The 14466-nt window shown below is 47.8% G+C and overlaps 1 protein-coding gene across 1 annotated transcript in view; it reads right to left on the minus strand.

Annotated features, from left to right (window-relative positions):
* The window catches only part of UBE2QL1 (ubiquitin conjugating enzyme E2 QL1), a 32117-nt gene extending 23080 nt beyond the window's left edge, over positions 1-9037 (minus strand). The window contains exon 1 of the mRNA XM_082234640.1: positions 7364-9037. Within this exon, the coding sequence (XP_082090766.1) occupies positions 7364-8182 (819 nt within the window). The 5' untranslated portion in view covers positions 8183-9037. The remainder of the gene's footprint in view (positions 1-7363) is intronic.
* Between the last annotated feature and the right edge of the window lie 5429 nt (positions 9038-14466).

Below are 14466 nucleotides of genomic sequence, written 5' to 3' on the forward strand. Positions count from 1 at the left end.
CCAAAGCTAATCCTACTCTGAGTAGACCTATCTATGTTAACGAACATAACTAACTTGGGCTCAATATTTTCAATGGGTCTCTGAGTAGAACTTAGCTGGAAACAACCCTACGTCTCCTGTGTCTTATTACTGAGATAAATAATAGTTAAAGGTAAAGGTAAAGGGACCCCTGACCATTAGGTCCAGTTGTGACCAACTCTGGTCGGGGTTGCGGCGCTCATCTCGCTCTATAGGCCGAGGGAGCCGGCGTTTGTCTGCAGATAGCTTCCGGGTCATGTGGCCAGCATGACTAAGCCACTTCTGGCGAACCAGAGCAGCGCACGGAAACGCGGTTTACCTTCCCGCCGGAGCGGTACCTATTTATCTACTTGCACTTGGACATGCTTTCGAACTGCTAGGTTGGCAGGAGCAGGGACTGAGCAACGGGAGCTCACCCCGTCACGGGGATTCGAACCGCCGACCTTCTGATCGACACATCCTAGGCTCTGTGGTTTAACCCACAGCGCCACCCGCGTCCCTTAAATAATAGTTAATGCTACGTAAATAAGTTTTCGGAGCTCAGGTGCTTTTTTGCTAGACGTTTTCCACACGGTAAGACAGGCACCACTAAGGAATATACTACTAATCCCAATAATTGTAGTGATCCATTAACATGTGCTTTGCTCCTGCTTCTCCTTCCACGGGCTGCCCAGGGGAGATCAATTTGGGGCCATTCACAGAATCATGGAGGAGTTGGAAGGGCCCACAAGGGCCATTTAGTTCAATCTCCTGCAATGCATTGTTGGAAACTAGAGGGAGTCCCCGTCTGATCCAACAGGGCTCTGATTTCCATTTAAAGCACTATCTTAACATTGCCTGATTAAACTGACAGAAGCTCTTCTGATGAAACACTGGGAATCTTACCAAGTGCTACACAATGGGTATAATGCCAGTTGTTAAGGGTTTCACAAATTCAGTGATTGTATTTCCCAACAGATGGAAATAGGTTCCCTCTCAGTGCAAGTGCCCTTCTTAAACTAAGTGTTAAGAAAGACTAGCTCTGCAAACAGGACCAGAAATCTCAAGTGTTCCTCCTAGCCAGAGCTTCTGTACCATCTGCCTTATGCAACAGAATCATCCAGGTTATATAATGCAACTCGTATTACACGGGGCTGAATCCGACTGCTACTGGACAGCAGTTGCTCAGATTATCAAACAGACATTGACAACACTCTACTATTAATACTACCCTCTCATTTTCCCTTTGCGATTGCCTTCACGTTTTTAATTACAAAAAAGCATTATGAAACTGTTGACAAACATTCACCTCTGCATTTTCCCTTTGCTCTTCAACAACACATGAGCATCATATACCTTTTTAATAACAAGTATAGGAATTAATATTCTAGATTATAGAATTAAAATTATAGAATCCCAGTGAAAACAGTGCATTGTGAATAATTAGGAGTCCCACGATACTAAGTGAGGCTTACTCCCTACAAAGTATATGTAGAGTTGCAATTTAACCTTCCCTTAAAAATGTATTTCCATGTAGCAATTATAGCACGGCTCTGTATTTCTTATTCGCGAGCACACACTTTCTCTCACACAGACACTCATGTGATAAGGAGGGGTTGAAGCAATAGACTGCGTTCAGGAACAAATGTTGAAATAATTATTCGTCTCAGTGTTTAAGTTTAAAATGGTGCAGGTTGACTGCATTAGAATAGTTGATGCTGACTTCGTATATGGGCACACATGGCAAGGCAGGAACCTGTGGACCTGGTCTTCCTCTTCACTGCGGCAGCTAATTGAGCCTAATTGAATCGTCTGCTCCTGCCTCCCACATTTCGTTTTTGGATCAGCACTAAATGGGGACTCCCACCTGCCCCACCCATCCGTAGTAGGCTTTCCTGACAACTAATCTGTTGAAGTGTTCTAGGGAACTCAAAAGCTTGCTCAGTGCAACACGATCCTACGCTCCTTTCTAGAAGACATGACTGAGTCACATAAAGCAATTAAGTAAAAGCCTGTTACTTTAATTGCAAGAATGCAAAAAAGACCCAGCGCTGACAATTGTTCTCATTAGGCTTGAAGTAACATGAATTACTCATATCCGCGGCAAAAAGGATCATATGACTAATGGATGGGAAAGTGGTTCCATGATCTAGCCCTGAAACATGAAGCAATATGGTTTAATTAATTGTGCAACCACCTCTCCTCATCTTCTAATCCCCAAATGGACAGATATTTACGAGAAGTATTTCCAGGAGAAAATCGCCGTACAATTACAAGGAGGTTTTTGGGGAGCAGAGGGGAAAGCTGAGAAGGAAGATAGTATTGGCAGAAATAATTATGGCAAATGTCACAAAACCATGGATTTCCCCCGAAATTGCATTTATATAATATTTGGTTTCCTCATGGCTTTCTGGTAAAGCAGGGCAAAAGCAGATCAAACTGGTTTCCTCATTCCCTGTGTATAATAAAATGAAGTGTCCATCAAGCTGATATCCAAAATGTCCATTTTGTGCATTCTTCACAGGGTAAGAAAATGTTTTCTCACTGAAAACTGCTTTGAGCCTAATGCCACAGACAATTTCATTGTCTTTTGGTAGACATTTAACTTAGAAGGGCTGCTGATACTTTAAGAAGGCAAGGTGGGTTCATTAGAATTGAGGGAATATGGGTAATTGTTTAGGGAAGGTTTGAAGTATAATGAGAAACTTGAATTAAACCAATGATTTATATTGGCCTTTCTCTTGTTGAGTTAAAAAAACACACACCCTACAATTTAAATCATTAATTTAAATCAAATTTCCCATCCCACTGGTATGTCATACCTTTCCTAAGCAATGATACATACCAACCAGTTAATATAATTACTAAAATAGGTTATATCCAAAGAGAGCATGTAGACTATCTACAAAGTATACTATTATGTATTGACGTGTTCATCTATAGCTGAATAAACAAACTTGGTATTTTTATGAATTTTGGGAAATGTTACATGTAAATACACCTGCTTATTAGATGGATAAATGCTCCTTATGTATTAAGCAGCAGTGCATTAGGAATGTTAACTAGAAGACAATCACGCGGCATGCTCAATGGCCTGTTATAAATGTGAAAAGGTTGTAATAAAAAGAAATTTTAAAAAATGTGAAAAGGTTGTTCAACATTTAAAGTCATTTTAGTAAAACTGAATATGCTATTAGTATGCGTAAGCAACTTAATCAGTACAATCCTCTGCATGTAATCGCCCTTGAGTTCCATGGGAAATTTTTGTAAGTTAACGAATATACAGGTCCAAGTGCCCTGAGATTCCAGCACTAAAAAGAAGAAGAAGAGTTTGGATTTGATATCCCGCTTTATCACTACCCCAAGGAGTCTCAAAGCGGCTAACAATCTCCTTTCCCTTCCTCGCCCACAACAAACACTCTGTGAGGTGAGTGCGGCTGAGAGACTTCAAAGAAGTGTGACTGGCCCAAGGTCACCCAGCAGCTGCATGTGGAGGAGCGGGGAAGCGAACCCGGTTCCCCAGATTACGAGTCTACCGCTCTTAACCACTACACCACACTGGCACTCTCTGGTGTCTGACATTGGCCAAGGGTCTGGGCCACTGAAAGTTTTCACGCCCTGCCTTCTAGAAGAACATCACAGCAAGGGGTGGGCACCAACTTGCTCCCATCCATCCATCACGGAAGAAGCAGGTGCAGTGAGATTCTTCAACCCCTGCCTGCTAGTTGCCTTGGAACTGCAGAGTCGAAGGAAGCACACTCTAGCCCCATCAGTTGACCAGGGGGACTAAGGGATGATGTTGGGTTGTGTGGGCTTGGGCTGAGTGTTTACACAGGTGTGCACTGCTGCAGTCAAGCCAGCTTGAGGATAATTCACTCAAAAGGTGAGATATAGATATTCCAAAGAAATAAAGTGGATATATAAAGCCCAAACCATACATAACCTTTTCAGTTATAACAGCCACTTAGTTCTCAAGACTGCCCTTAAAACTTCTAAACAAGGATTCATAATTCGAGAATGAAGCAAACTGAAAAGCTCAGCTAGTAAAAAAATAGGATTATACAAGATCACCCAGGGGGACGTAGTCTGCCCTTAGTAATATATGGGATGGCATCTCTTGGAACCAAGAGCTGGATCCCAATATCTGTGATAACTGGCAAAGCCAAGGCCACCTGTCTCAAACCCATCCTAAGAATACAGTATATGTCCTATCATGCCACAATTATGTCATTTCTATCCTCAAAACATATTTTCCCCATGGTCCACATGGAGAAGCGGTATTTAACTCAGTGGGTGACATCTGACTAAGTCAAACGGAGAAGACCCATTGAAATAAATGGACTCGTGTTCCATTGCTTTCAATGGGTTTACTCTGGAGGATGACTTGTTCAGATAACCCCCTATATATACAATTCAGTTCTAAGGGGCTGTAAGTATTGATTTAACATGCTGGTATTCAGAGTTAACTTCAACCAAGCTATTATTATTATTTATTTATTTTTAAAGTTGGGGGGTTTTTTTGTTTTTTTTACTTAGTTTTCAAAACTGTTTTAATTTATCTGTGTATATGTACATTCTGCATTTGGGGGTGGGAGGGTCTTTGGAGGTTAACACTGAAGAAGAACATACCCAATGCCTACGATGGAGCTATTAAAAAGAAAAAATGAAAGATGCAATCCAGCAGGATACTATCATGCTTAAAGCCCACCGAAATGAACAAGATCTGCACAATGCCTTCATTTCAGTGGGGTTTGCACAGAAATTCCCACCAGACTGCAACCCAAACAGCTAAGGATGTTCCATTAGGCATTGTCCTCTCTGTCTTGCTTAGTGATACTGATGTTTGGAAAGCAGGAGGAGGCACAAGAAGGATCTACAACCTGCATAAGTGCATTGCAATACGCAGTTGTTTAAAACCATTACTTGGAAATATGGGTTTGTAACCATTAGTCAATGCCAAATTTAATTTATGACAGAGCGATTAATAAAAAAATGTATTTATAGACGGATTTATATACCGCCGTCTCGCAGAACATCAGGATGACATACGACGACAGGAAAACATTTAAAAGCAATACAAATTTTGCATTGGTTTGTGACCGTAGCGCACGTTTTCAGGGGAGGAAGGGATACAAAGCACATTAAGATCTTGAGGCCGTTCATTGGGAGCTAGCCAAGGCAGGTACGCCCATTACAGCAACTTTTTAAAAAAAGAAATAAATGGGTGCGTGGATTTTCTTACCAAAATCCCTTCCCACCACATCCCAAAAACATTTAGAGCAGAGGAATTGTTGCTGTCTCTGTTTTGAAGACCGTATATCTGACTTTGGTTGCGATCCTATCCCTGCTTACTTGGGTGTAAATCCCACGAAACTCATCCAAATGTATATGCATAGGATTGGGTTGCACATATAGATATACATGAAACATATCTGTGATTATACATAAACAGGGAGACAAATATATATAAAAGGGGTCTCCTGCAGATTTAGTCAAGATTACAAAGAGCCAGAAGGCTGGATTGGGGAGGCAGCTTAGATCTAGCTTAGGCTTCAGTTGATACCCATTCATTTCAGCAGACACCTCAAGCGCTTGGGGTTTATTATACACAAGAACTGTGGTGCTCCTTGCTTTGTCTCACATATCCGTACAATCTTAAGCGGGGCTGCAGAGGCTCTCCTTTGAAGCCATAGGCTTCATTTCATAACATCACCATCTCCACGCAGCACCACAATATAGATAGCTGTGTCAGGCTGTGAGACCGCTTTAAAACATCAAAAATGCTTTTCTGGATCAGAGCAAAGAACACACTGTGCCTCCATTTGTGTGAGCACTTGACCAGCCAGTCCTGGAATTAATTGCTCCCAGAATCAGACTCTTAGTCACCGGCACACTTGGTCTCCATCAATGCGCTGTATTTCCCTTTTTAGCCAACAGATGTACCGTAGTTGCCATCGTGTCATCTTGTAGCAAGGGGCTGCCTACATTACTGTTCTATATGGCAAAATTCTTCTGCCAGTCAATTTGTCACTGGATGACTCAAAAGTTCCAGTTCTGGGAGAGGGAAAATAACTCACTTTTACTCACTCTCTCCGGATAACTCTGAATTTTATAAATCTTGGCTTTGTATGTCTGCCCCCCAAAGTCACCTTTTGTGGGGCACTCCTGGGCACCTTCTGTCACCTGGCAAAGGGTCACTTGCACCGTGTTGGGTTGCTGACCGCTGGATTCTACAGAGCCTCTTAGAATACGAATATCTCCTACTCAGCCCACTGACTACTACAGAGCAATCATCCTCTTCCATTTACACAAAGATTTGGGGACCAGAATCACCTCTCCCATCTTTGAGAAAGAGGTTAGGATGCCTGCCTGCCCCTCCCCCCCGCCAGCACTAGAGTTTGGCAAAAGGTTTTCTACACACCCTTTGGGGGAGGGGGGTGGGGAGTTGTTTGAGGTCCCGAAATATTTTTTGTAAGTGCTCTTGAAGCAGTGTGTGGCCCAAGATGGGCATCCCAGTATCCTCGCCACTATTGCAGAAGAGGATGCTGGGACACAACTGAGCATCATCCCACAGGTGCACTCCCGCATCCTCCGAGACACTATAAGGTATGAAATAACCAATCCGCTGCTGTCCAGGTGTTGCAGGACTAAAACTCTGGGACCAAAGGGCTGCTGGGCGCTGGAAATCCAACATTTGGAGAGCTACCCCTTTTGTAAGGGATCTCTTGGATAAGGCACCAGTGGCGTAGCGTGGGTTGTCAGCACCCGGGGCAAGGCAAGTAATTTGCGCCCCCTAACCTGTGGATTTGCACCCCCTAACCCTAACCCCCAGATGTTGCGCCTGGTGCGGCCGGCCCCCCCTGCACCCCCCACGCTACGCCACTGTAAGGCACACAGAATGGGATAGTTAAGAAGAAACAACCGAACAAGACATGAGGGACTGCAAATCTGATTGGATAAGTGGTGCTCCTCCGACCAATTTTTTAGCCACTTAGGCCTCCTTTAAATTTAAGAGGCGAAGGTTGGGAAGTCACAGATCGCCCACATCATGTGCGGTTTGGTATTCAGCCACGTGGATAATGCAGTGCAGCAAAATGGCAGCGCAGGAGGAGATGGATTTGAGCCAAACCTCTAGCCTAGGCCTTTGCTCCAGAACCCCCCCTTCAAGGCCAAGGCTCAGCAAGAGAAAGGGACCAGAGTCACAGAGGGAGCCAGCTGGCCAAATGTTAGCAGGGGGCAGAGGCTCAGGGGTGTTTCAACCACAGCCAGGCTGGGTGCCACCCAAGGCCTCTCAGTGGGCCAGGACCCGCTGCTTCTCGCCCTAGAGAGCCCCACCCCCCACACCAGGAGCCCCTTCCTTCCTTACCTGCCCTTTGACAAGGCTGGCGGCAAACTGGCGCATGACGGCCTCGACGGTGTAGGCGCTGGACCAGCCTCTGGGGGTGAGGAGCTCCATGCAGATGGCGCCGCCGTCCAGGACGTAGCCGTTCTCCAGACGTGGGCTGAGCACCCGCATGAAGGGCGGCGCGAAGGGGAAGTTGTCCGGGAAGGTGAGGTTGAGCAAGATGTACTCGGTGTTGGTCTCCTTCATGTCCTGCCACAGCACCGAGTCCTTGTCCACCTGGTGCAGCTTCACGTTCCAGTCGAAGAGGCTCTCGTCCACCAGCTCCACCGAGATGAAGCGGTCGCTCAAGCGCGCGATGTCCTGCAGCTCCTTCATCAGCCGTCGGGTGCGCACTTGCGTGCAGTGCGCCTGCCGGCTGGCTGGCACCAGCGACGGCGGCACCAAGGCCGGGGTGCTGGAGCGCCCCACACTGCCCCCCGACGCCGGGTCCTTGCCCGAGCCAGCCTCCTTGGCGTCGCGCTGCTGCGCTTTCTCGGGCGCGCCGTCGGGGCTCGCCTGTTGCTGCTGCTGCTTGGCCACTTCCAGCACCTTCTTGGGCTTGTTGCGCGCGGGGCTGCTGCCTCGGCTGCTGCTGCAGCTCTCCTTGCCGGGGCTCCCGCAGCCGCTGGCCGGCGTCCCTTGCAGCTGCTGCTGCTGCTTATTCTTCTGGTTGCTTTTGCCCCGCAGCGAGGAGCCTTGCTGGATGCTGCCGCGACGGTGATGGTGGTGGTGGTGCTTGGGGTCCTCGGTGTCCCTGTTGTGGATCCGGATGAGCCCGATTTTCCGCAGCAGGGTAGCCATGCTCCCAAGGGCTTTGGCCGCGGGGGTCGTCGGAGGGCAAAAGGAGGACGCAGAGACCCGCTACCTGCCCGAGCTAGGCAAGCCAAGCCGCGCACGCCTCGCCTCCCCTCGAGTGGCGAGCAGAGCGCAAACGGTGGGCAGAGGTTTGTGGAGTGGGGAGAATCCTTCTGGAGGGGCGGCGGGAGGAAACAGAAAAGGCAGCGGGGGAAGGGTGGATGTGGCCGGATCCTGCCGCCTGCCCTCGCCTCCGCCGCAGCTGCTCAGGCGCCTCCTCTCAGCAGAGCCGTCGGTGCTGCTGCTGCTGCTGGCAGCATTGCCGCAGTCGAGCCGCTTCTCCCCGGGTCACCAGAGCTCCGCCGCCAGAGCCATGGAATCCCACGTTGGAAAGCGCCGCCACCCCGGCTCCCTCCGCCCACTCCCGACGACACGCTGCTGCTGCTGGAGGCCGCTTCCTTCCACAATAACCTTCAGCTCCGATCGACTAAACCACGCGCGCGCGCACACACAATGGGATCCAGCCGGGCTTGCTCTTGGGGAGGGGGGGTGTCTTCTTTCACCCAGTTTTTTTTCCTCCACAGCGAGGTGAGATGGTGGCTCTGCCGCATGCGTTTATTTTGCAATTAATTCCCCCCCCCCTACTACCCACCGTCTGACTTTCCTCTCCTAGGGCACCTGTCCCCCCCCCCCCCGGCTTGCTTTGCAAGCAGGAACCCTCCGCTTCGGTCTTTTCTCCGGCCGGGGACCCGGCGCAGGCGAGGCTAATACTGGAGCGAAGCCGTTCGTGCGCACCGGTGGGGGAGAAGATGGAGACGGCTCCCCCCTCTCCAGCCAAGGCGACCCCCCCTTCCGCTCGCCTCCTCGCGGCTGCAGGCTTTTGGGGAGCTCCCGTCAGCTGCGCGCGGCGCCTCCTTCTGCCTTGCAGGCTGCCCCGCGACTCTGCAGCGGATCTGACATTGCGGGGGGGGGGAGGCGGAGAGGGAGGCAGAGGAGGAGAGGAAAAAAAAAACCCCGGTTAAAGCCCGCCTACTATTCTGTATGCGCAAGAAGAGGAGGGCCGATCCAGGCAGATGCTCACGTGGTGGCAACCTGGGTCCCTACTGGTTGGAGGGGGAAAGGAGAAAGGGGATGGGGGGGTGGGAGAAGCTGGAATGATGTGGTTCTTGGAGGATGGAGGAGCGATGGCTGCTTCTTTTGCAGCAAGCCTCCTCCACCCTTCAGCACCCCCCGCCTGCCCCTCGCCATAGTATAATTCAGGATAATTGCAGGTGCGTGTGAACAAGAGACCTGCAAAATACCAAGGTGGCTGTCGGGGGGAGGGAGGCGGGAGGCGAAGAATCTGTAGACCTGCAACAGTTTTTTTCGTTTTTGTTTTGTTTAAGAAATAAGATTTAAAAGCATGCCTTTCAGACCAAGGTTGATTCCAACAAGGACGGCGGGGGCGGGGGGGGGAGGAGAAATGCAAGACGTATTAATGGGCTGTGTGTGTCTGAGCCTAAAAAAATAAGATAAATGTTCACATGCGTAAGGAGAGTAGACGTCCTTGGTTGTGGGCTAGGGAAGGAAAAAGATACCGGGGGTTATACTGGGCTGCTTCTTGGCACTACAAAGAAAAAGGGATTCTTTTTTCTGCCATCTATTTTCCATTCCTTGCGTGTAGCTATATATTTGTGTGGAAGCAACAAGAGCCCTGTGGCACCTTAAAGGCTTTCCTTGTAGCAAAAGTTTTATGTGACAATCAATGTTGGCCTTTAAGGTGCCAGAGGACTCGTGGTTGTTGCACAAGAGACTAACACAACTACGCCTCTATCCTATATATCTGAGGAGGAGGGCTGTTTTGCTTCTTGATATAGTGCCATCGATTCACAAAGCGCTTTACAGAAGTGTAGTATAGTACAGTATAAGAGCTTCAGTTTTCTTCCTTGTGATTACTGGGAGAAATAATTTCACGGAGGGATCAGTCAGGATCTGTAGTAACTTAGGGCTCAGCCACGTTTTTGCCCCACACATTATAGGCACAAGGTCTGGGCTTTCCAGGCCTGTCTCAGAGCACTGTTTGCCCACCACTTTCCCCAGGAAAAACTGCTCTTTAGTACTGAATCAGAGCATACAGCAATTTGGGTTTTCTGCAGCTGCACCAGTGGTAAAGAGTGGGGTTTCATGGCTGCACCAGTGCAAAAAAGAAAAAAATAAACCTGTCAGACCTGGACCTGGAAAACATTTTCATGAATAACCTACAATGCAGTGTAATGTAATGCAATCTTACATTGACTGGAAAATATAAATTCGTTTTCTGTCATTTGCCCTGCATCAGGTGGTGTAACAGCACCAACATGGGGGCCACATTTTACCCTGCAGTGCCAATTTTGTATGAGCAGCAACCCTCACATTTCGTCCTGGCCTCCTGGTTACAAGCCCTTAAACGTTGCAGCTGCCCCATGGGATGGATCCAGGGCTGCTGTAATGTGAAAAGCACATCTCAGCAGCATTTGCGTGTGGCACAAAGAGCATGCGAGTGGATCAACTGCATTTTATGGCCAACTCACCTATGTGACCATTGCGCCAAGTGATGATGTGCAATTATCCACCGCAGAGCAATCGTAAACACCTGAACTCAGCTGAAACACAATACATGGTGATTTAAATTAAGCCAACTTAAATAACTGATGTAAATCAACTATCCCATTCGGGCATTCATATATTTCTTGAACAGGCATGTTGAGTAGCCCATGGCCACATACAATTAAGACATATTGGCTTGCAACTAAATGGAACCTTTATTACACTATTAAACCATAACCTACATGCTTTTTTTGCACTGTAGAATTGTGACTGCTTAGAGAACAGTCTTCTTGGCTCTTTCTCTGTACGTATGCAAACATATTAAGCAAGAACACTTGCTTAAAGACTGATGTTGCAGTAGTAGGCACTCTCATCTGTAAATGTCCCATAGCACAAAGTGAGACTTACTTCCTAGTAAACAAGGACTGAACTGGTCTGTAAGTTTCCAGGTCTTTCTGTAGATAAGAGTGTTCCTAGTGATATGGAAAGCATACATGAAATATTTTAATTCAGTGGTTCTTATATTTGTTTGGGACACCGACCACTTTGAGAATCTGATGAAAACTAAACCCGCTTCCTGGGGGGTGGGGGGGAGGAATCTACATGAGCACATTCATACAGAATTGATCAAACCTCTCCATTCTGAAGGAAATCAGCCCTGAGTGCTCACTGGAAGGACAGATCCTCAAGCTGAGGCTCCTGTATTTTGGCCACCTCATGAGAAGAGAAGACTCCCTGGAAAAGACCCTGATGTTGGGAAAGATGGAGGGCACAAGGAGAAGGAGATGACAGAGGATGAGATGGTGGGACAGTGTTCTCGAAGCTACCAGCATCAGTTTGACCAAACTGCGGGAGGCAGTGGAAGACAGGAGTGCTTGGCGTGCTCTGGTCCATGGGGTCATGAAGAGTCGGACACGACTAAACAACTGAACAACAACAAAGTTGTATTGCATTGGGGTAAAAAAAAAAAGTACCCAGTTTTGTGCCCCCCAGGCATCCATGGACCATAGGTTAAGAACCCATATTTTAAGCTATTAGAGTCATGAATATTCATAACTGAGGACTGAACCATTGTAGTTGAAGGACATGAAGAATGAGTACAAAATCATCTATGAGTTCTGTGGATGATAATAATGACAGTGAGAATCTTTGAGTTCCTAGAACCTGTGACTTGCTAGTCCCTGGTTTGGTAGAAAGTGCACAATAAGAAAAGTAATACGTGCCTTCTTGCTTCATTTATAATGCTTACATTTCTGATTTCTAAAGTCAGATACTTTCCTCTATTTTTAATATACCGTATTTTTCCATGTATAACACGCCCCTGTGTACAAGACGACTCCTATTTTTTTGGAATGCAGCAAAAAAATTTTTTTTGGGGGGGGGAATTGCCCAAAGTTGTTGAGCTTTTCTGGGGGGGGGGGTGTGTCACCGGCACCATTTGCTCTACAGCCTGCCCGCCAATGCAAATCGCACGCATCGCCGCGCCCACCAACCGTATGAATGTACGCAGCCAAAAACCCACCTGCACGCTTGACGCAACCACAGCCGATTGCATGCACAACTTGCCGCTGACGTAAATAGCCCGCCCAATTGCTGCAGCCACAGCCATTCATCAGCAGGCCTTGCTGCAGCAACCAATCACACGCCAATCGCTGCTGACAATCTCCTGCTGGCTGTTGCCACCAATCGCCCGTCCGCCCTCTGGTATCCGTGTATAAGACGACCCACCATTTTTGCCTATTATTTCTAAAGAAACAATATTGTCTTATACACGGTAGGCCCTCTCCACAGGCCACGCCTCCTCTTTTTAGGACACACCCCTCAGTGGCTTGGATTCACATTCCAAGATAGATTGTACAAAGGTAAAATTTGCCTTTGCTGTTCTCAATGGAACTTTTCTTGAGCAATGATGTCTACCTGACTTCTGGTGTGTCTTGTTTTTCTGGCTGGCCTTCAGTCCCTGTTCTCAAGTCCCACCTTCTGGCTTGCCCTCGGATCTTGAGCACTCTTCAGTCTGGACTTCTGGTTCATGGCTTCTCATTCTCTTCTGACTGCTGCCCATGACTGGTGCCTTCTCTTCCATTGCTTATGGTGGTTGCCTGCACCTCTTCTGACTCTGAGAACAGCTCCTCAAGAGATCCCAGCACTCTTGAGCTGGAGACTCCACAGTTCTGCCAGTGCCTGAGGAATAGGGCAAGGGCGCAGCTTTTTGAAACACCAACAGTTTCCGTGGAGGGAGAATAATAATAATACTAATAATAATACTACTAATAATAATTTTATTATTTATATCCCGCCCATCTGGCTGGGTTTCCCCAGCCACTCTGGGTGGCTCCCAACAGAACACAAAACAGAATAAAACTTCAAACGTTAAAAACTTCCCTAAACAGGGCTGTCTTCAGATGTCTTCTAAAAGTCAGATAGTTGTTTATTTCCTTGACATCTGGTGGGAAGGTGTTCCACAGGGCAGGTGCCACTGCCGAGAAGGCCCTCTGCCTGGTTCCCTGTAACCTCACTTTTCGCAGTGAGGGAACTGCCAGAAGGCCCTTGGCGCTGGACCTCAGTGTCCAGATTGAGGACAACCTTCTAGCTTGGTGCGCTTGAATGCTCTGCAGCTAATCTGATTTAACCAGCTCCATGGTCCTGCTCTCCTGCTCTGTCTCCTGCCAGGCTTCACCAAGACACCTTGCAGGCTACAGTCTGGAGGAAAGAGTCTTCTGTCTCCTTAACATACTCTACTGGTTTTTCCTGTGCTTTGAACTGTTTCTGGTGGTATTCAGTTGGTCAACAGGTGACACCCAACTAGAGCCCTGGGGTCAAAGCTCATGCATCCAAGCCATAGCTGTCAACTTAGAGTAAATAAGGGATCAGAAGCCAAAATAAAGGATTTTAGTCAACCAGCAGCCAAACGAAGCCTCAAGCGGTGGTTCCCACAGCGCAGCAACCTGGCAGAGGGGATGCAGCAAGGAAAACCACCATCACCTCTCCGCTGGGAAGCGCTGAGCAAAGGTGAGTCCCCAGGAAGGAGAAGAGTTTGGATTTGATATCCCACTTTATCACTACCCAAAGGAGTCTCAAAGTGGCTAACATTCTCCTTTCCCTTCCTCCCACCACAACAAACACTCTGTGAGGTGAGTGAGGCTGAGAGACTTCAAAGAAGTGTGACTGGCCCAAGGTCACCCAGCAGCTGCAGGTGGAGGAGCGGAGATGCGAACCCTGCTTCCCCAGATTATGGGTCTATCGCTCTTAACCACTACACCAACGCGGCTGATTTGATCAGCACAAGGCATGCAAGCTCCACCCCCTAGTTGTTCTTAGACTCCTTATTGGGTGAGCAACCCAGCCAAGCAACACAGTTGGAGCCTCCCTCCTCCCTGGCCAGCAGGGAGGGAGGGAGAGGAGCTGCTTCCTTTGAAACCCGGGAAATATAAGGGACATCATCATTCCGGGACAGCAGCGGGAAACGGCGCTGGGATAAGGGAGTTTCCCGCCAAATAAGGGACGGTTGACAGCTATGATCCAAGCTGAGCCAAAGAGTGAAGAGGAGGGAGGGTGGAACACTGAGGAGAAAGCTATGTTAAGGTGTACTGTTCTTCCAAGTGTTTAAAAGAAGATTGCCTTCAATCAGTAAATCCATATATGTTACTAGAACCACCATCTCGCTTGCTTCTTCTAAATCTTTCCAAAGCCATGCTTTTCATCAACGCTTTGACTTGTTCCTTACC

The sequence above is a fragment of the Podarcis vaucheri genome (genome assembly GCF_965113315.1).
Source record: "Podarcis vaucheri genome assembly, chromosome: 8".
In the NCBI taxonomy this organism is placed as follows: Eukaryota; Metazoa; Chordata; class Lepidosauria; order Squamata; family Lacertidae; genus Podarcis; species Podarcis vaucheri.